Source organism: Cebidichthys violaceus, unplaced genomic scaffold (assembly GCF_023349555.1).
Source record: "Cebidichthys violaceus isolate CVI_PGR_0920_01 unplaced genomic scaffold, fCebVio1.0.p SCAF_3, whole genome shotgun sequence".
Classification (NCBI taxonomy): domain Eukaryota; kingdom Metazoa; phylum Chordata; class Actinopteri; order Perciformes; family Stichaeidae; genus Cebidichthys; species Cebidichthys violaceus.
The window spans coordinates 21,076,169-21,098,849 of record NW_027176483.1 but is presented as its reverse complement, the minus strand read 5'-3'; the positions used below and the strand labels follow the sequence as shown (position 1 = coordinate 21,098,849).

General features: G+C 43.3%; 1 protein-coding gene across 4 annotated transcripts in view; it reads right to left on the bottom strand.

Moving 5' to 3' along the window:
* Positions 1-20,065, bottom strand: part of ndrg4 (NDRG family member 4) — a 53,012-nt gene extending 32,947 nt beyond the window's left edge. The window contains exons 1-2 of one of the 4 annotated variants that reach the window (XM_068722512.1): positions 19,746-20,065; positions 16,474-16,547 (exon numbers count right to left, since the gene is read on the bottom strand). In XM_068722512.1, the coding sequence (XP_068578613.1) occupies positions 16,474-16,547 (74 nt within the window). In that variant the 5' untranslated portion in view covers positions 19,746-20,065. The remainder of the gene's footprint in view (positions 1-16,473; positions 16,548-19,745) is intronic. The other 3 variants (XM_068722513.1, XM_068722515.1, XM_068722514.1) reach the window with 3 other exon arrangements.
* Between the last annotated feature and the right edge of the window lie 2,616 nt (positions 20,066-22,681).

Sequence of the window (22,681 nt, the reverse complement as noted above, 5' to 3'; positions counted from 1 at the left end):
TCAAAGTGGGTCACTCGACAGAGACGGCCCTCCTTGTGGTGACAGAGTCGCTTCACGCCGCGAGAGCTAACTCTCTCTCCTCTGTCCTGATTCTCCTGGACTTGTCTGCGGCGTTTGACACTGTGAACCACCAGATCCTCCTCTCCACCCTCGAGGGGATGGGCGTCTCAGGCTCTGCACTCTCCCTGTTTGCATCCTACCTGACGGGTCGATCCTACCAGGTGACCTGGAGGGGGGCCGTGTCGGAACCACGCATGCTGACTACGGGGGTTCCGCAAGGTTCAGTCCTGGGCCCCCTTCTCTTCTTGCTCTACACAACATCTCTGGGTTCTGTTATTCGCTCGCATGACTTCTCCTACCATTGTTATGCCGATGACACCCAGCTGGTCTTGTCATTTCCCCCCGGTGACACCCAAGTGGAGACGCGCATCGCTGCGTGTTTGGCTGACATCTCGAAGTGGATGACGACACACCACCTGAAGCTCAACCTGGACAAAACCGAGCTACTGTTCCTCCCGGGGAAGGGTTGCCCGCACCGTGACCTGTCCATCACCATTGGTGACGCCAACTTGGACTGCGAGGAAACTGGGTGTGACCCTGGATGACCAACTGTCATTCTCAGCAAACATTTCATCCGTTACACGCTCCTGCAGATTCCTGCTCTACAACATCAGGAGGATTCGTCCCTTCCTGACTGACGAGACGGTGCAGGTTCTCATCCAGGCTCTTGTCATCTCCCGCCTGGACTACTGACACTCTCTACTCGCCGGAGCCCCGGCGTCGGCCATCAGACCTCTGGAGCTTGTCCAGAAAGCCGCAGCTCGCCTGGTGTTCAATCGCCCCAAGTTCTCCCACACAGCTTCCTTTCTCCGTTCTCTACACTGGCTCCCTGTAGGAGCTCGCATCCAGTCTAAGACTCTGGTGCTAGCCTACAGGGCAGTGAAAGGAACAGCTCCTTCCTATCTCCAGGCCACGGTCAAGCCCCACACCCCCGCCCGACCACTTCGCTCTGCTGCCTCGGGGCGATCGGTCGCCCCGTCGCACAGAGGTCCTGGCGGCCGATCGACCCGGTCACGGCTGTTTTCTGTCCTGGCCCCACAGTGGTGGAATGAACTTCCCACTGACGTCAGGACAGCGGAGTCGCTGCCCATCTTTCATCAGGCTGAAAACCCACCTCTTCAGGAAGTGCTACCCTGAGCCTTCCACGTAGCACTTATTGTATTCATACTAGCTTGTTGCACTTATTGTATTCGTATTACTTATAGCACTAACTGTTTTTCTTGTTTCTGCACTGTACTTTGGCTCTGAGTTATGCTCTGCTTCAGGCTCTTAGATGCTTGTTTGGAAAAGGAAATGTACTTATGACTTCTGGTGACTAGTAGTTCTTTTGATTACCAATGTTGATGCACTTATTGTAAGTCGCTTTGGATAAAAGCGTCTGCTAAATGACTGTAATGTAATGTAATGTAATGATTGGCTGTGGGTATTCTCTGGCCCAGTTAATCTACCTCCATCTTTTAGTCTGGCCACACTTCGCCGCAGAATCAAAACGGCCACGACTTGCTGAGCTCGGATTGTTGGCCTCAGCTTTGCGTAGACGTTGCGTGGCGCACTATCCTGTTGTCATGTGGGTTTTTGGCACGAGACTGAACCGAAACAGTAAAGGTGTGGTTCGCAGTAATGAACTGAAAGATGCTAAAACGCTCTGTAGAGATGAAGGAAACTGCAGGTTTGGTAATAACTCTCTATGGTTTCATCACTGTGAACCCCTTTCATTACACACAAAGTTAGATCGCACACTGAGGATTATGAAGCACAGTGTGCTGGTTGTGTGTACAAGACACACATTATCACGCTCTGGTGACAGGTGGCGTCCACTCATTTCAAACTGTGTTTCCAGCTAAAGTCATTTGTAATGAAGCTGTTGGATCATTCACACAAGGACATTTTTGTGTCTTTGAACTTGGTAACATACATTGTCCTCTCGACATGAAGGAGATCAAACCAGACCAGGTCAGATGAGGTGTAGATGCACTGATTCATTACACATTACAGTCATTTTAAACGTGTCTGTGGAGGCATGCACATACGAAACATCAGAAACAACTATAACGGGATCTCCAACGAATAACACCAAACACTCAAACTTGTTTTTCTCCTCTCCTCTCTCCTTAACCTACTCCCTTTGCTCGCTCCCTCCCATTGTGACCAGTTTATCAAACGGTTGAGTGTGACCTTTCTGAGGCCGCTGGAATGGAGCCACGACGATACGAGAGCAGAGACAAAACAACACCACCTCTCTTCCTCCTGCTCCCTCACTTCATAGCTACCCGTCTGCTGTTTTTCTCGGAAAGTCACCGCTTCACAAATCCTTTATCTTCTTACGAAATAACAAATGTTTACTTCAGTCAAATGTGTCATTATTCTCTGTTTCGGATTGAAATTAGAAACAAATTCCAACTTGCAAACAATCCAGTAAAATAAAGTAGTATTGCAAAAATAACAAATTTACAAGTTGACCTACAATATAAAAACCATCCCCAGTGGAAATGATGCTCTCGGCTGTATATAGTTTATTCTAAGGATAAAACACTTATATGACTTATATCTCCAGACTGTCGGGCAGATCAACCCAACATTCATCAGACGGTCTGTGAACTCACTGAAGCTGGATATGAAAAACAAGAACTGGATGACTAACACCAGCAGTCACAGCCAGAAAGGCTGTAGAGACGAAGAAAGGGCCGCCACCTACACACACTCCAACTTCATTCAGAGATTATCCAAAGGAAACGCCGCCCACATTCTTTAAGACCGCACGGCAATGAGCATGAAGGATTCAAAATAACTGAAAAAAACAAGGATCCTAAAGGATTACCGCCTCATCCTCGTTTCACCTCCATAAACCCTTGATTCTTCTCTCCTTAGGATTTCTTACATAACCCCTTCCATTGCTTCATCATCTTGCCTCCAGAACCATCTGTATCCATCATGCTGGAGTTTCTCAAAATTTGCATTACTTTCGGGAAAAGCTTGCGTGTTTATTGATCCAGCGGCTCACGAGTTCACAAGCTTCACATTAACGAATCCTCGGCTCTGATTGTTTGTGTTTTTTAGGGCGCGGTGATCTTTTAATTATCTTGTACCTTGTTTTCACAGATTATCTGTGTTGTGTACGGCTGTCAAATATGACAAAACAAGTAGCTTTCAGGTCAACAGATGAATGCTATTTCAATATTCACTCTCCTTTTTGTTCCGTTTTGGTCTGCACCACCTCCTGAGGGTAACATCTGGCTCTTTAGCTGCTAACTGCTCCAACATGTTCACTTGCTAGTTCATAACTGTCTGTCTGTTGTTTGGCGTTGAGAGGTAGTGTACTGTGATGTTGGAGGGAGTTGATGAGAACAGAATTAGGAAGATGTAAAACCAAAACAAAGAGCTAAAAGAGGCTAAAAGCTCAGTGCACAGTTGGGTGACAATCGTCTGTAGATTCGGACAATCCTTTTGACGTGATTTGTAATCATTTCATACAAGGTTAACATAAAAAACAATAACAGTTTTAAAGTTAAGAGTTAAAACAGCCACTCGGTGGAGGTAAGAGAATACATGTCTTAAACTTCTCAAACTCTCTCTGTCTCTGCTTTCTTTTTGTCACCGCTGTTTGACACTCGTCCCTTCTTCTGTCTTTTGACATTGGTCTTTGTGTCCCCTCTGACCCTCTCTGACCCTCTCGGTTCCCTCACTCTCACCCCATCTCATCCTCCCATCTTTTGTCCTCATTTCACCCCGTCTCATCCCTCTCTTGCTCACCATCTCTATTCACTCTGACATGCTTATGTAAGACAGCTCGTTGTGAAATCAATTAACATTGCATTACACCGGCTATATTTGGCCTTGTGACGCCACTGCTGCCGGTGGAAAGATAACACTCAGTCCTACTCTGATTTAATGCTTTGTCTAGTGCGAAACTTTGGCATCATCTGTCTATGGTGAAAATCGTGTTGGTTTAGAATTTGTATGTTAGTGTATGTCTCCTGTTAGTGTCTACAAAGTCTTTTAAATATGGTCAATTTGATAGTTTAGTCCGTTCAACACTTCTTGTTCTGCAGCAAAAAGTCTCCACAATTACTGGGTAAGAGCATTTATTGTCCCAGGAGGATGATCCCAAAACATTTTAATAACTGTGACCCTTCTTCTTGAAAAGCCAGATCCTATAGTTTGCTGGAGTCATGGTCCCCATAAAATGATTCCTTAAAGTTTCCTCAAGCACACCCACCAGGCCAACATTAAGATTGGAAGATTATAAACTACTGATGCAACAGAAGAAGTAAATGGACTTGTACTCGAACAGCACCTTCCTAGTCTTCTGATCACTTAAAGCCATTTTATACTACATACCATTCACCCATTCATTCACTGAGCGCAGGGGCTACCATGCAAGGTGGCACCTGCCCATCAGTACTAACGAACATTCATATCCATTCATATCCATTCACGCACAGTCCGTGGGAGTAATTTGGGGTTAGATTTCTTGACCGAGGGCACATTGACACGGACTAGCAGAGTCGGAGATCCTCTGATTGAAGGACGGCCTGCTCTAGCTCTGAGCCACAGTCAAAGTGGAGGTGTGCAAAGATAGAAGATAGAAGATTCAAGATGGCGCCGCGGACGGCTGCCTCGGTGTGTTGGTGCTAAATACTGTTTTCTCTTTCACCAGAGATGAGCTCATAAACCTCAGCGGACTAACTTCCAACTTTTCTGTTAACTTCTGTGGAATTGCTGGACATTCTAGTCGAAGGTGCGCTCACACTCGCACACCGCTGCCGGGCATATTTCTCTCCAACGTTCGCTCACTGTGCGACAAACTGGATGAACTTCAGCCACTGGTGGGGAGAGACAGAGACTTTTCTTCATCCTCCATTCTGTGCTTCACTGAGACCTGGCTCTGTGGATCGACACGGAGCTCTCCGGCAAATCTAAAAGGTGAAGGAATCTGTTTCTACTCCAACAGTGGCTGGTGTAGTTCGCTTCATTCATGCTGGTCGGTGCCGAACAGATACTACTGTACTCTGAGAAACTGCAACACCAGCTCTCAGAAAGCGACTCTGCTTCTGTCTGGAGGCGCCTCGGACAGATCACCAACTACAAACCTAACGCCTCCCACTCCATGAACGACCTGTGGGGGAAACGGTCACTCTCAGCTCACTTTCAGTGTTTTTGGACAGTGTGTGTTGGCTAACGGCTAACTGTTTATGGAACTTGCAGTATACACACATTGCTGAGTGCAGCAAGTGAGTGTCGTTGAAGTGGCATGTGGCCATCGAGGTCCACTCGCCACAGCGGAGGGCCGAACTTCAAAGCCTCTCTTCGGCCCTCGACCGACTGTGGTCAGGCAGCCAGAGTGTCAGCGGGTGAGGAGTTATTTACAGGCCTGTTTACTACGTCCTCTCCTCCATGAAGGAACGCTGCCAAAAAAAAAAAAAAAAAAAGAGCCTTCTCTCTCAGAACAAGCCGTCCTTTTTTTGTTCCTAGTTTGGGGAGAAAACAGTCTACTTCACTGCAGTTTGTTGAGGAGAACAAAACAGACCTGTCCTCTCTCCTTTTCTCTCACTCCTTTACTCCATTCTTTTCATTCTGCCCAGAAAGGGTTGCTATGACAACCGAGCTTAGTCCCATTGAGTCTCGCTCACCTTCTCCTCGGCGCTTTTCTTTTCAACGGCGCGCGTATGTTTTCCCACCGTCTCATGAGACCGACTCGTCAAGATTACACGTCTCCTGTGCTGCGATGTCGTCCGCTTCCTATCGTCACGTTTACAACAATCACATTCCACACTGGGTTAGTCAGAAAGCAGCAACGGCAGAATTGGCACCGCAGTATGAATACTATCATTGCATTGTCGCCGTATTAAATCATAGAACTGCCCTGGTTTACATTACACATAATGTCCTCCTTTGTTCTTCTTTGGCACGTACATCTTGTTAAATTACACCTCTCACAATCGCACCATAGTAGCCTGTTCTCCTCCTTCAGTTCATAGAGGGCTATGAGAGTCCATTTGTATTGTCTTTTGGTATTACTTATTGTCTTTGTTCTGTTGAGGCGAATGTAGGACGGATTAACGGTAGTGACGCTCTACGAGTATCAGCATCATGACTGATGTGGTTGAAGTACAATCTGATACTCGTGCTTTAGAGGAGAACATGTCATCACTCTGAGATGACACAAACATATCATATTCATCATATTTATATATATATTTTTTTTTATTGATAGTAGGCATCATTTTCAACGTTTTTCAGGCCAAGGACCCCCAAACTGACAGAGAGATGGAGCAGGGACCCCCGATATTGTATAAAATTGTGTTTTATATTAAACTGGGCCTCGTGCCATGTATAAACATACCTTGTTATTGTGCATTCAATACTAACCTATTCAAATAGCTTAGGGGGTCGCAGACCCCCTTAGTGTGTTTTTTAATAATCACGTACTTATCGCACGTATTTGTCAGTTGTGTCCTAACAGAAAGCAGACTAAACTCACCGTAAATTACATGGTAGACAATACGATATCATTGAAGAACAACTTTCGGGGAACTACAGACAGTAGAAAATGTATGATGTATCACTAGATTAGCATAATTCATGCGGAAATAATGTATTTTTGTGCGAGGCGGGTCGTGTACAGTGTTTCACTGGTAACAGCTTCCTGTTGCTGCTGCTGGAAACAATGTCGACGAGGAGATTTGTGGTAAACCAAAGAAGAGAGCTAAACGAGGCTACAATACAAAAAGAAACATTCACATCACTCAAATGTTGGCCCAGCATCTAGACTGTGTGTGTGTGTGTGTGTGTGTGTGTGTGTGTGTGTGTGTGTGTGTGTGTGTGTGTGTGTGTGTGCTGATTAAATGAATGAGATCATTTGTGCTGTATGACATGAGGTTTGGACGATTGGAGCGCATTAAGGGATGCTGGGACAGTAAAGAGGCTCAGAGAGCAGCTTCCCGTCAGACAGGAAATCAATTGCACAGCCATGTAGAGGGGAAGCGTCCGATCTAAAGCACAATCACCGGATCGATACCTGGAAACTGGGACGGCACAACGAGACAGGGGCCGTGAGAACCAGAGACAGCGGGACGGCAGGGGGACAAATAAGACGGGACGGAGAGAGAAACCTGGGACAGCCAACAGGACAGCGGTAGGAGAGACTCCAGCACCTTTGTAAAAGTACTGAAGCTGAAACTTTGGTTAGAACAGTTATAACCAAATATTATATATTATTATATTATATTTTATAATTTAATAATTTTTCATAAATACACTACATGTATTCTAAACTCACATTAGCTTATTAATCATTGCACAGCTACTGTCTTCCTCAGTTGCTCTGCTTCCAGCACAGCTTGTTTTAAGTAGAGCTTTCATCCAATCACATTTCACCTCTATGCTGTCTCTCAGTAAAACAAATCTGCCCAGAGGCCTTCAGACTTACAAGTGAATCCATTTGCAGTTTAACTAAATATTGTTGATTGTCATAGTGTTCAACCAATCAGATGTTTAGTTTGACATGTTGGGCGTATTCTTTGACGTGTCAGAGCCTTCTAGCTGGCCTACAAGTACGTCAGCATCAACGTGCGGCGTGATTGGTCAGTGGGCTAGCGTGACTGTTGTGAAACTAGCTAGCAGAACTTTGTAGTAGTAAGAGGTTTTTTTTATCTAGCTTTGTTTTCTCAATGGCTCAAGGAGGAGGAAAAATGGATTTGGCAGATTTACTGGAAACGCTTTTCTGGAGAAGGACATTTCACGAAAAGCTGGACATCGTAAGAAAGGGTCGGCCAACCCCACAGCTAGCACTGACCCAGCCAGGAGGAGGAATTGTACGCCACTTTCAGTCCAGCAACTACGAACGGTATTGCTGGCTAACAACGTCGGAGAAGCGTTAAAAATGTATTGCTGGGAATGTGTTTTATTTGAGACTGAGCGTCTTGGTGTTTGGAGCTAAGCTGGATTCGCTACCCTGAGGTGGCTAACCAAGGAAGCAACAAGACACCATAGCACGACAGGACACTCACAAGCTACGGTACTTTTGAAAACTTTTGCTGAGACCCGAGTGGATCTACAACTCAACGAACACGTTCACAGGAGGACTTCTTACTGGAACTGAACCGCACCGATGTTCTGTACAACCGTGGTATTAAACTCTTTGTTCACAAAGAAAGGAGGATGGACTTTGTCTTTAAGTGAACAGCAGCTGTGGTAAGTGAACTGCTTTTGTTTTTACATCTGCAGCAGCGTTACTACTGTGTTCATGTTTCTATGGTGTTGTTTTTATGATATGGTTAATATTGTTCCCTTTGATGTGAATCATATTTGAATGGTGCTCTTCACTGTGCGGATGAACACGTGTTTTAGCGCTGCAGTGTTGCTGGATTGATTTGTTGCTTTGTTGTCATATAAATATGTGTGACTGGTTCTTGTGAGTTTGTTCTTGTCATTGTGTTGATTACATTGATTTTGACTATATGCATTGTCCGTTAATGACGCAGCATCCCGTCATGCGCGTATTCATAGTGTATTTGTAGCCATTCATAGGTGTTGAGCTTCATGTAACATTTTATTTCACTTGTCAAATGTTGCAGTGTTATGTGAATATGCGTTTTTTACACAAAACAAATACTAACCTGGAGCTGTGGTGTCATAATGAGGTTATTAGTAACTCTGTTATGTTGTTCATTCTGTCCACAGCTCTTCCTGTTCTGATGTGAGGGTCAAAGGTCAGAGGATGTCGCATGTGTACAGATTGTAAAGCTATACAAAAATGAATTTAATTTAATTTAATTAAAATTAGGAGGTGGTTCAACAGTAGTAGGACAGCACTGAAGGCCCAGGTATAAGATACACGGCCCACCACTGCATTGGTATGTACTTCTGTCTTGTTATTTTCAACATACAAAGCTGCTCAGTCGACAATTCCAACACGTTGAGTAAAATTGCTGAGGCTCACCTGATTTCTCTCCTCCAGCTCCGTCAGGCCACAAAGTTACCGACTCTGCTCAAGTGATCTAATTAGCCCCTCCTCCTCATCGTCTTCACTGAGTTCATACACCACTACCTGCATGCTCCTGCTGTCTGATTAAGAGCTTTAGAAGATGGAGTGACTGGTAAAGTACAAGCAACAAGGACACAAATACAGAGACTGCTTTAGCCAGAAAATGTAAATGCTTTGAAGTTCAACTGCAGCTTTGAAGCTTGATTTCTCCAACACTATGCAGTGTGCAGGGTCTTTGTTCGACATGTTGCACCACCACGTTTCTACAGCAGCCCAGAACAAACAAAGCTAACACTGGTTCTCAAGAGAGTATTTAGCGTTTTTACGTTACCTGAAGGCCACCGTAGCTCTCCAACACTCTTTGAAAGGGAGGGGTGAGCGGAGCGGTATTCAGTTGATTGCAATCTACAACGTCACCACTAGATGGCACTAAATCCTACACACTGGCCCTTTACGTGTAAAAGCACAGCGGTGATGTTAGCATATTTATGTGCTTGAATGGGCTTGCTAGTCATGCTAGCAGCATGGCTGTATGGATGACAGTGTTGTTCTGTCAGTGGGTCCACCACTTTGGTCCAGACCAAAATATCTCAACAAATAATGTCCAGGTCCTCGTGAAATTAGATTCACCCATTCGTGGAGCCTAGAGGATGTATTCTACTGACTTAGGTGTTCCTCTGCTTTTTCATCTAGTGCCACCAGCAGATCAAAATGTTCACTTATTCAGCGAAACATCAAATGAGCTTTAGTGATCCACTGATCATTAGGTTTATCACTTCTAAATCGTCAAATACGGCTGCTTGGTCAGCAGTCTTACGTACCCCTATTGCGATAACCGTGATATCAATACGGTAGCTGTGGCTCTGTTCCTATGGGGTCCAGCTTAGGTCCCAGACCTCTAGCATGGTCCTGCCTACATTGCCGACCTCCAGAGTGGCTCCGTCCATCTGTCTCCCAGGACATTTGCCCCCGAGTCCCTCCTTCGGACCCCCTCCACCCAACCTGATCAGCGTTCTGGAGCCTCCACCTTTGTCTCCCTCTCCCTCGTGTTTCCAGTCCTCCCCCGTCTGTCTCCCTCAATGTCTCTGTCTTTGTCTGTGGGCGTGGCTTCTCCATTCTCTCTCTTGGCTCCCTGATTGCTGCCAAGCTGTTTCACCTGCTACGAGACACACCTGCAATACATCGACTCATCAGCCCCGCAGCATTTCATCATCAGATGTTTCAGCTACCGTGGTGGTTACTCGCTTCAGGCCTCTGTGCTTTTGTGAGAACTAATCCTTGTGTCGTTACGGAAGACTGAAATACACTTCTTTTCCCCTAAACGTCAGGATGAGTAACAATCTACCTGCATCACATCCATTATATTGGCAAACGGAATAATATATTGTGCGAATATATATATATATATATATATATATATATATATATATATATATATATATACAAATCATGAAATTGATGAAAAACAGAAATAATCTAAATAGCAGAGGTCTATCCATCATCTGTCTGCCATCTTATTTCCTCCCTGGCGTCTTTTCATTGAGCTAAGTGGATGTGATTCCTGGTGGAGCTTCCTCCAGTCAAGCAGAGCGGCGACGTTAATCCCGACTGACATGCCCCCCCCCCCCCCCTCCCCCCCCCCCCCCCGACATTCACTTCCACACATCCTTCCTCCCGTCGCCATCATCCGACCCGTTGGTCCGTGTGGTGTGCACACAGATATGACATCTTTTTACACACCTGCATGTATGTATGTGTGTGTGTTTAATTCACAGTTAGCAGCTCAGCTCCCTGCACCATTTTAAGAGAAAGTTATGACTTATTCATAGCTACTGAACGTCTACAGGAGTCTTCAGAGAAGCTACCCAGAGCAGAGATATCTATGTCGGAGTGAAGGATTAAATATTTAATATCAGCTATCAGCTCCAGACTGAGCAACACTTTCTCTTCTGGCATGAAAAGAGCTTCTTTTCACACGCAGTAAGAAAAAGCAGCCTCGTTTTCACATTGAAGGCTGTGTGTTTTTGTGTATTCATAGCAAACAGCAAGCTGATTCAGGTAAAACAAAGGAGAGCAAAGAGGACACAGGGAATGTCCAGTGACAAAGTGGTGCGCTCACACTTTTGACCACTCTGAGCTCTATTTTTGCCTCGGCTCTCAGTGAGGGGCATCAGAGGGGTGCGAGAGGGCGGCGCCCCCTTTAAGGGCCTAGGTTTCTGCTGGGAGATGGTTTCCAACAGTGAGGATGTGAGCAGAAGACAGAGTCCTGAACCTCCGTAATCTCCAGTCTTATTCATCCATTTACTTTGAGTATTGTCAGGTTTCTAAAGGACACATCTGTAAGAGCTTTAAAGACCTCTTTACTGATACCTGAAATCCAATTTGAGACCAATTAATAATCCCATATTAAGAGACAAGATTGCCAGATGCAGCCTAAAACTCTGACTAAATATAGATGATGGAACCTCATTCATTCTTGATCGTGTTAACAACAGGAAAGGAAACACCTCGCCACTATTTAGTAGCTGTTCAAGAGCTTTCAATCATGATTTCTGATTTCTGCGTCAGTTTTCAAGCCAACATGAATCCATCCCTGATGGAGACCCGGGCCATATTGCTGGGCCCACTGAAGAGAAGGGAGGCAAGGGAGAACCAGAACCAGGACTGAGCAGGGCAGACTGTAAGACCCTGCTAAAGTCAAATGAGAAGTTTTCTAAAGGGACTATGGTACTCGGAAACACTTTCCTCCACAGGGACCACCAAAATTGACACAAATTAAATAAAAACTTTATTTAAAAATAAATTTATTTATTCTTTAAAAAGTTCTGTATTCTCACTTTTTTGTATTATTGTACACAATAAACATACAGTTTATTGCACTGAGCATAACTTTACATACATTTGTGATTTATATATTTGGTATTGGAAAAATATTGTGACATTATTTTTATCTCTTTTTTATACTGATCTAAAAGTGGAAATACAACGTAAGAAATAAGCTAGTTAGAAAAGTTAGATTTTGAGTTGAATGTCTGGATATTTTTATCAGCACCAGCAGTGACGACAACCAGCATGCCAAGAATAATTCCATGCATAACTTAACTAAATCCTGCTCTGATGTATAACCTCAAATATGTTCCCAGCTTTGAAGGCGTGCGTTGGTTCGATGGGTAGTTGGCACTGCCTGAGGTGTGAGTGAGCAGGTGTGATTAAAGTGAAGCCCATTGACGTCCGGGTTGACCATCACAGTGTGAAATAAAGTTTTAATGGCATCGTTATCCACCAATGTTCAGTAAAATATGCGATCAGGACATCGATATTTATGTCAATTTTTTATTTCCAAATCATTTGAATTGTGTTCCTTTATGAAGAAAACGCTATAAAGGACTATAACAAAGTAAAAGGATAACATTTAGATTTTTTGATGGTTTACACTGATTTCAGAGTGGTTGAAATGATGTTTGGGATGGTGGCAAAAAAGCCTGAAGCCTCGTAGACCAGCTGCTATAATCAAACAAAGGGATCTGTACCTGCCAATATGGATCCTCAACGATCTGAAATTAGTATCAGCGGCAAAACAACATGATCAGGAATCTCTAAAAGATTTGCTCCCTTTTTTCTTTTGTAGTGATCCGATTTTTGATCCGATCCGTGGGTTTCATGATCCGTTGCACCACTTGTTCACAGGTAGGCGGTGAGTTAAGTTTTGTAAGACAACTTGTACTGATGCTGGAAACCTGCGCAATCCATGTCTGCCAGCAAAATTAACTGAACTTATATTACAGTAGCTGTTATCTTCTATCTAACTTTAAAAAATAAACATAACTGTGCTCCTCTTTAGCTCGTAACATCTCTGTACTTTGCTTTTACAGTCTAGTCTTTTTTTGTGTGACCCTGCCAGGAGGATAATGCGATCGGTTGCATGCGTCCGTGAGTGAGTGAGTGAGTGAGTGAGTGAGTGAGTGAGTGAGTGAGTGTGCACCTCGATGTCTGTCCACGGCTAATCTCACATTCCGCTGCAGCAAACTGAATAATATTTTTTGTGGCCATTTATAGAATCATGCTCCACCATGGGCCGCTATAGGCTCACTTTAATTGTATTGTACTGCTAAGCTTGTTGAGTTCCCATGTTTTTAGTGTGTTGCAGTGTATTATGTGTATTATGGCAAGATTGTATGAAGTGTTGTACCAGGACTTTGAGCAGATAAATTGCATACATCACCGCTTATTTTTTGAGTGTGTTTTACTTTGCTCTACAGTCAATTGGTTGCCTACATCACTAGTTTGTAGTTGGCTCACTTATATTGTTTTGTACGGAGTGTTTGGTTTACTGTTGACGGAACTACCAGTACTCACACTGTACCCATGCATCACTGATTATTTGTGTCGTGCTGAGGTGTTGAAATGTTAACCTCTTATCTACCATTATGCTAAGGCCACTAACCACAGCCAAACACTACACCATAGCCTTATTTACCAACATTCACACACCATGACTTATATTTATTTGGCTCAAGCTGAATGGCACAATTGGGTCGGCCACCAGAATTAGTGAAAAATGCAACTAAATGTCCATTCTAGTAGGTGTGTTTCTGCGGTCCGCCCACAGGGCTGCAGGGTGGATGCCAGCAGGGCAGACGGGCAAACAGTGTGTGGCAGCACACTGAGGGGAGGGGCGAGTGTTTGCCGGACTCCTTCCTGAACCAAACGGAGAGCCAGATGTCGAGGAGCAAAGCTCGGTGGAGCATGCTAAGTGGATGAATGGTTTCCCGGGCAAACCGCAGTCACTTCCTTCAGAGACGCATGGTTTTATAACCGTGTTCACTGAAAACAGGTCACAACCCAGCACCCCAACAGCAGTGATTGTCTTGTGTTTTATTTGTGACTGCGACTGGAGCTAAAACCAAATCATGTCGAGCGATTAAGGGGTACCTCAGAGAGGAATATTAAATACAGAAAATAAAGAGAGATGTAAATGAAGTGAAAAATAAATAAAGAGTTGATTAACCTGAATTACAAGAAGATATATTGTACTTATTTTACCTAACATAGCTGTAGTCATAGTACTTCTGGTTTTCATCGTGGTCTGAGCAAGGGGGGCAAAGGGGCCATTGCCCCATACCAGTTTACTCCCCTGGCCCTTTTTGGCATCATGGAACTTTACAGCTGTGTAGTCTATATCAAAATGAAGGTTGAGTTCGAAGATGGGCGCGGCCCAAGTAAGGGCGCCAGAAGTAGGAGGGTAGGAAGTTGGGAAGTGGCCATTGGCCCCACCACTTTACGCCCCTGGCCCAATTTGCCGTCGCTGCTGGTGTGATCCCATCGTAAGACGGTTTCTTGTGGTAAACTGTATTTATAGGAGATCTGAGGTCTGTGGATTACCCAGAGTAATACTTCCTCTTTCTGGAAAGTCAAATGCTTCCGCTTCACCACCACAAATACAATTATTTTCACCAGGAGGCAGAATTCACAAACACTGCAAATAAAATCAGAACCATCTGAATGGCCAGAAACCACTATTGTACTACTGATCAACTCCACTTTTACTGGACTGGTAAACCGCAAACAGATCTCTTTCTACTCAGGTGATTTCCATTCATTGCTCTTGTTATTGTGGAAAACGTCACTTTTAGTATTTACATCTCATTATGCTGTTGATACAGTAGCTATTGCTAACATCAGATTGAGTTTTCCTCCGGTTGTTATACCTCACAGACAACTGAGGGGAATGCGAGGAGGTGGTACAGAAACACACCACATGTATTATTTTTAGACTGATGGATTGTGATCCTTGCCAGGCTGCTATTTTTGTTCTGTACAAATAACCCAATGACTAAAGCACATTCAGTTATTAAGAGATCTCTATTTCAGTACCAATCCGTATTCAGCAACATTTTTGCTGATAGAAAGGTGCATACAGTTTGCTAATGATTAACAACTTAACTTGCAAATGATTGAGGACATCCGCATATTATATGACACTGTTGCCTCCGGTGTGCCTTCCTCCATTTTTATATATATCCTCCATTAGTGACCACAGCAGAGACATTCAATAACCAATTTGTCAGCAGTAGCATTCACTTAATGAATTGATGGCCTTCACTTTACACATCATGACATCCACTCTTGCTCTGAACACATTCGGACCATGGCAACTGTTTCTTCTGCAGGGATCACTAAACACAAAGAAAGTACATTTGTCTTTTTTGGCACTGAACATTTACCAAGGTGATCATTTTGCACCACATATATACTACTTGTTATTGCGGATGCTGAGTTGAAGATGAACTATATTGCGTACACACTGACACTCCATAACAAATATGTGCTATTAAGTGCATGCAAAGATGTGTGGAACATGCCATTCCCTGCAGGGTGACTCAGACAATCACACAGGCGGGTTTTCAAAGGTGATGCGCGACACCAATAGATAACACATACATTGAGAAAAAAAAAATGTGTGAAGAAAAGGACATGCTGCTACGCTCCATTTCTTTCTGGTTACAGTCATTTTAACCAATGAGGGTGCGATTTACCTAAAAATCCCCAAATCAGATCTTTTTGTTGTTGAGAACCTGAAAGGTTCCAGGAGTTTTGTCCAATGCACGGGTGACAATGGTTTGTCGCCTAGGAAACAGGTTGGATGGGGGGCCCTGCAAGGAAACGTGGGACTGAACATTGGACCAAAAAAATTATATGAGATCAACATAGTTATTGGTAATCCTGTTCTCAAATGTTATCACAAACTTGATCAAAATCTATTAAAAAGGAGAAAATAATTGTGGTTCTCTAGAAGCACATTTCCCAAGCAAATTTTCAACTGTGGTCTGTAGCTCTCATGCCGATAGTAAGGTTTAGCTGGTGACTAAAGAGACACCGTTTTTTTCTCTTCTGCATTTGACAATGCATCTCACAAGAGGACTTATATATTTTCTCAACCTCTCAAGAGGTTTGGCAAAGCTGATTCAAAGATATAATTATATGTGGCTGTCTGGTTCTAAAGGATGAGCAGACTGCTCACACTGGAATAGTCTCACTGACACCGTGTGGCAACTGGAATAGGTTGGTACCAAATGCTGTTGAGGGAATCTTCCGTTTCACGCTCTGGCTTCGCTCCCAGCCTAATTCCCAGTATCTGTTCCAGTATGTTACGATTTAGAAATGATTTCTAAATAGATATTTGTCAGATATACTCATCCTGTTGCATGTTTGTTTGACAACTAGACAATTAGTTCTGGTTGGATCAGTGGGCTTTTGTGCTTTTTTCTGCTGCAGAATGAACATGTGAAACACGGGACTGACTGATTGACAGAATGGAACGAATGGACGGAAAATGCCATAGATAAATCCGCACAGGCTGGATAAAGGAGGGACCTGTGCGGCACTGGTATGTAGGTAGGTACAGTGGCTTCACGGGTCCTACGTACATGGTCTGCAGGAGGCTCTGTGGAACCGTGCAGCCAGCCTTGGGAGGGAAGTTCCAAAACAATCCAGGCCCCATCTAGCAGTGGGTATAAAATACAAGAGACAAGGTCTACTGTACTGGTGTTGGTGCATTGCAGGTGCAAAGGTAGTAATAAGATTCACAGAATTATGTGAGGAGGCTCCATGCAATAAAACTACACAGAGCAGACAGAAGGTATCATCAGGTAGGAGGCAGAGATGAATAGGATCCTGTGGGAATTGCCGGGGAGAGAAATGTGAAGGTTAACATTTAATAGAAGACTGATGTGTGATTGATGCTAATCTAGTTATTAGATTTTATAATCAATAACAAATCCAGTTAGTTAGTTGCATTAACTGACTGTTATGGTGACCAGAAAGAAGTCGAACAACACAGACTGTAATTCACATGAATAATACTGTAGTCCCATTTCCCAATAGACACAAGGAAACTAATTAGAGCAGAGATCCAAAAGAAGCATCTAGCAAATCAGCATGCAAAACACGGTGATAACAACATTGCTTTTTTTTTCCCAGTGGCCCACTTGCAGTGCCAGCTTTCATTGTTGAAAATGCCACTGGATGGGGGGGGGGGGTTGGAGGTGGTGACAGTGGGGTCTTTGGACTCCGAGGAGTAAGAAGTGTTGTTCCAAAACAGAGAGAACCATAAACACAGAGAAAGCCATGCACACCCGAAATCTCTGAAACCTCTTAATCAGTGACTCAGTATTTATCAGCATCTATATGAATCACGTTTAAACACCAGTTTATTCTAAAGGACAGTTGAAACTTTACCTATTGCCTCTTTACCCTTTAAGTCAAACTGAAAACATAAAAAGATATGCTGCATTCAATTTGTAAAGGGAAATCGGAATTTCTGATTTCCCAGTTGAAAAATTTCAACTAGAACATCACCTGAAGTCGAATGAACCTCACCAACCCTGAACTTAAATGTACCTTTGTCTTACGTGTGTCTCCTTAAATCAGTCTTACAGTACTGTCCAACTCCAATCAGTTGGACAGTAGGTGTTTGCATGCTCAAAATACTGCCGTAATGTGTCGTTATCAAGTGGTAATGCTAATAATAGCTAACCTGACCGGAGCAAACCCCATTAAGTGTTCTGACTTGTTATACTGGAATGCAGTCAACTCTGGTGTGACGTCATAGCTAGCTGCTATTTCCAATTTCCGAGGTAAATGGAATGCAGCAATATCTGGAGCACTGACAACACTTTTTTTTAACGACTTTCAACATTTAGGAAATGCAGTTGTGCTGTTAAGCTCACATTCCAGTCAGAAAGCGAAAATTAGCTAACTACCTAGTTAGCCTACCGTGCTAAGGTTAGCCCTGATAGACATTTAGCGGGGGTTAGCTAGCTTCAGCTGTCTTTCATTGGCTCAGTTATGGTGAATGACCAGACTGTCAAGACAGACTGTTTCTTTTTCCAGGAAAAATGTATTTTAATTTTAGTTTTGACTTTAATTCTTGTTTTTTTGCACAAATAGTGAGCTACTGCCATCCAAAAACTCCCAAATCCTTTCTCCAAATATGGGCTAACTGAAGCAGTGATGAGTTACGCAGTAGCTCATGTAGGAACAACAGCAGCAGTGTATTGCTCTTTGTAAATCTATTAATAAACCCCGAGCTGAGAAACAGACCCACTCCCAAAGGCAAGACAGGCTCGGCTCCATTGGTTTCATGTGCTGATAGAGCAGCGCAGCAGTGAAAAAAGCCAATAGGTTTTATGGCGTTAAAAAAGAGGTCGGGGCCAAATCACTAAAGGGTTGAGTTGCTTTCAGGGACACTAAACTTGCACAAAAAAGCAGAAAAGTGCAATTGCTGCCAAATACAATATACACATATTTAAATAAGGTAAAATCCAGACATTTGATTCAAAAAATGTGCCCCTTTTATGGAAATGAGCCTCTTTGCACTAACAGTCCAATTCACAAAGATCAGCGCTAATAGCCGAACACAGATGCGGTGGAATTATTTGCGCCTTCAGCGAGCTGGCGGTAGCCGAAGCGCTAAGGGGCTTCACTCAAACTTGTTTATTTTGGGATGCACTGACAGGATGCAATGACAGTTTTGTCATGAAAATAAATAAATAAAACTAAAAATAAGGTTATTATATAAACAAATACAAAGATTTCTTCCCTCTGCAAAAAAAACAGCAAAATGCATTCAAATGCCAATGTTTGTGGGCGTGTTTACGCTGTAATATCATTAGCACATTCTCTTTTGTGAATGGGACTTTGAGACGGGCCAGATAGCGGTTACAAGTGAAGCGCAATTTATGGTGCTGGTCCTTGTGAATTCGCCCAATAATGTGGAAACACTTCCTGTCAGGAGACGATAAGAGGAGCAGAGTTCTCCATCGGAAGAGGACCAAATAAAATGGGACATACAGCGTGATGCTATTACAGTGAGTGGGATGCAACATAACGTCTCCTTAATCTAGTTTTGGTTTGACCCAGACAGGCCCTTTAAAAAATATACATATATATATTTTTGAGACTTGTGAGGTTTATTAGTAGTCTTTTAAGTCTTATGTTTTCTTCAGTCTTTCAGCAGCATTCAGCAAATGCAAGCAGATTCGCTACACTGCTTGCTAGCATAAGCCTGCAATTCAATCAACTTGTATGACTGCCACCTACTGTACTGCATTCAGAAACCAAACACTATTTTCTATACATGCCCCTTTAGACTTAAGTTTGTGGTGTCTACTGCGAGAGAAAACACTTTTTCTAGAAGCAGCCACTTCAACACACCAACCAGGTTTCACTGTAAATATAAGTATCAAGACAGCGTGCCTTTCAGCACAAACACATGATCTTTTTATTTCGTAGCCAACGGCTGTAGTGTGAATGGCGTACTTTTTTTTTCCTGCAGGGACAATAAATTCCACCTGCCGACGTGTTATTCACTCCATTGCAGAGGCTGGCGATGGGAGGTGTGTGAGTACAAAGCAGCAGGGCTACACACACACACACACACACACACACACACACACACACACACACAATGTGCCAAAACTCTTGTCCTCCTTTTACCATCCTCCATCCTCCTAAACAGCTGCAGCATATTGAAGCTTAACTCCAAATTTGTGAGTCGGAGACTAAATATTCTGCTTGTGTCAGCTTCAAAGAGTTTTAGAGCCTTGATTTTTTTTTTTGGGTACAAAAACACAGTTTCACACACATTCTCAGACAAAAGAAACAAGTCATGCTCCAGACGGATCAAGCTTTACTGTACCTGTGGTGGAGTAGAGATCTTTTCCAGTCGGTACGGTCGGGTTGAGCTGTTCTCTGCTCCCAGTGTCCGTGTGAGCGTCCCTCAGGCTGCTCAGGATTGGAATAGTGGACGTCGCTGAGTATGTGTGTGTGTGTGTGTGTGTGTGTGTGTGTGTGTGTGTGTGTGGGTGGACTAAACGAAAAGAGAGAGAGATTCGTCTCTCTTTCTCTATCTCCCTCCCCTTGCCGATGATAAACAGAGAGCACGTGGCTTCACCAATGATGCAGCGAGAAAGAGTGACAAAGGGAGGGAGGAAAAAAGGGGGCAAGTAGAGGAGAGCAGACAAGGGGGAAAGAGTTGAGTCTGGCCGGGAAGGAGATGTGTGTCCTGTGTGTGTGTGTGTGTGCGTGTGTGTGTGTGTGTGTGTTGTTCTCGAAAGCAGGACACTGCAGCTTTGAGTTGGCGAACACACACACACACGCACACACGCACACGCACACGCGCACACGCACACGCACACACACACACACACACACACACACACACACACACCAACATAACAACCGACAGGCAACCAGAGGCGCTTTGCTGTCTGGTCAAAGGAACTGACCATGTTTGGGCAACTGAGGCATGATGGGAACACTGATTACTGATAGCAGCATCATCCAGCAAGCCATGGCAGAACTTCAGCAGAGACTCCTTTGAATACAATACGACATGTTTATAACAGGAGACATTCTAGGCCTCTGAAGCGCCGTTGTTTGTACAAAGCTCCAAACACGTCGTCCTTCCAGATCAGTCCGCTTTGCCGCCAGATGTTTGGTTGAGAGTTCTTGTCCCTTGTAATGTCCTGGGGTCTAATTTGACCCCATTCAATGTTTAACGTCTCTAAATATATGAGACATCAATTTTTAGGCTTCATATTTAATGACAACTGGGTAAACATAAACTCAACATGTTGATATGTAAAGCCATTAAAACACCATAGTCACATAACAGGTATTCTGGATGTATAAGGGGTTGTTTTATTAAGGGCTGTTTAGGTAGTCAACAAAAAACGAAGTACCTGACACATAAACTTGGGTAGTAATTTTAATTATAATCATTTTCTGGAGGTTCAAATTGCTGGGGTCAAAATAGACCCCAGGATAAAAGGTGTTATTAAATTTGAAGGTAACCGGAGGGTTAAATGTTTCAGAAATGAATGTTGACATGTTGTATATGTCAGTAATGAGTTGGAATAAAGTTGACTCGAGTTGAAACACAGAGGCGGGTGATAATTTATACTTTATGCTTTATAAACAGTCAAACCAGACGGTGTCAATTTTGACCCCAGAGGACAACAGGTGTGATTATGTGCTGCCATTAGAAAAATTTAAATTATTCATAAACAGCATCTTCACTAAACTTAACAATATACCTCCCTGTGATCAGTCAAATAGTCAAAATAATATAAAGTCAAAATAATTAATTGTTTCATTTTATTTTACAGAGTATACTTTTATGTAAACAAGGTCTGTTGGCCCTAAATTGCAAAACGAGGGGAACAATGTGTGGTAATGGGTTGGACTGAAGTAAGACTAAACAATAATTGATTGACAATTATACTATACTTTAAATAACAGTCAAACCAGACGGGGTCATTTTTGACCCCAGAGAACAAAAGGTGTATGGCAATCGGGAGGACATTAGCAGCCCTGAATCCTGAAAATGATGTTCCTATACTACAAAAATGCATAGTGAACTACATTTTGAGGGAAATGTATTTTGTTTTAAAGTATCAAAATTAAGTTTTAGATGAGTCCACGGAAGCCCACGCAGGAAGTCCATGTATCGGATGGGTCACTAAACACACTTTGTCTGGAATGGATCCAACGCAAGATTTCACAACGATACTTCTTGGAGCGAGACTTGATCAGATACAATAACAAAAATTCTGGGACTACCACCTGTTTTAGTCTGGTTCAAAGTTCACATCGCAAATTTTGTTTGCTTTAAATACATCTGGTGCTGCTAAAAGGCAGTTTGAAGTCGAAAATGTGTATCTTAATGCAAAATAACAACCTCACCTGAAGGGTTACGCATTGTAAAATTAGTCATCTCCAGGTTTGGTTAAATATCAGCAGGGGAGATTATTACTGTCGTCTCTGGGATTCCTCTTTTTTATGACCATTATGTCCAGGATTACAGATCCCCCCCAAAAAAGTGCTGCTTGGCACAAAGTCAATTGTTGGAGAAAGTGCAGGTTCTTATATATACACTGACCGGAGGAGAAAGCTACTAGCTAGCCGGGATCATTAAAACGTCCACAGGTAAGCTTGGTTGTTTTTTGTTTTATAAAAAGAGCAACTGTTGGAAAATTTGTAAACTTTTAAAACTTGTCTTTCTCATCGTCAGTGAGCAAGATTCCAGGTACGAGTGATATTACAAGACTGGACGGGCCGAGGTTAGCTGACTAGCGTGCTCATTTCAGTAGATATCTCTGCAACACAAATGTCAGCAATGTTCATGTACATCAATAATGTAAATTTTTGATTGTTTTTAACAAAAATTCTGGCCTGATCTTACACATGGCCCCTTTAAACCTCTTGGGCCCGAGCGCCCCCGCCGGTGGGGGCAACGTATTCATCCAAAACTTCACCCACTCATAATGTGCACTCATCAGTAACAAATATAATGATGCCGCATAGCTGCTCAAACTGCAGCTCCTGCTCTACAAAGTCATCTCAGCTGTTTGTACAAACTCCAAACACAACTCAGACAAAGCTACGTATAATACCAAGTATCACAATCCATACAGCGCCTCCTAGGCAGACCCACTCGCCACATTTATGCCAATAATGTTTTGAAAAATTAATTCAATGCTAACACCCGTTAGCTCAGGAGATCGCTAGCAACCAGACGGTCGCAGCCATGTTTTTCAAATTCCGCTACAACACAGCCTCGCAGCGTTACTT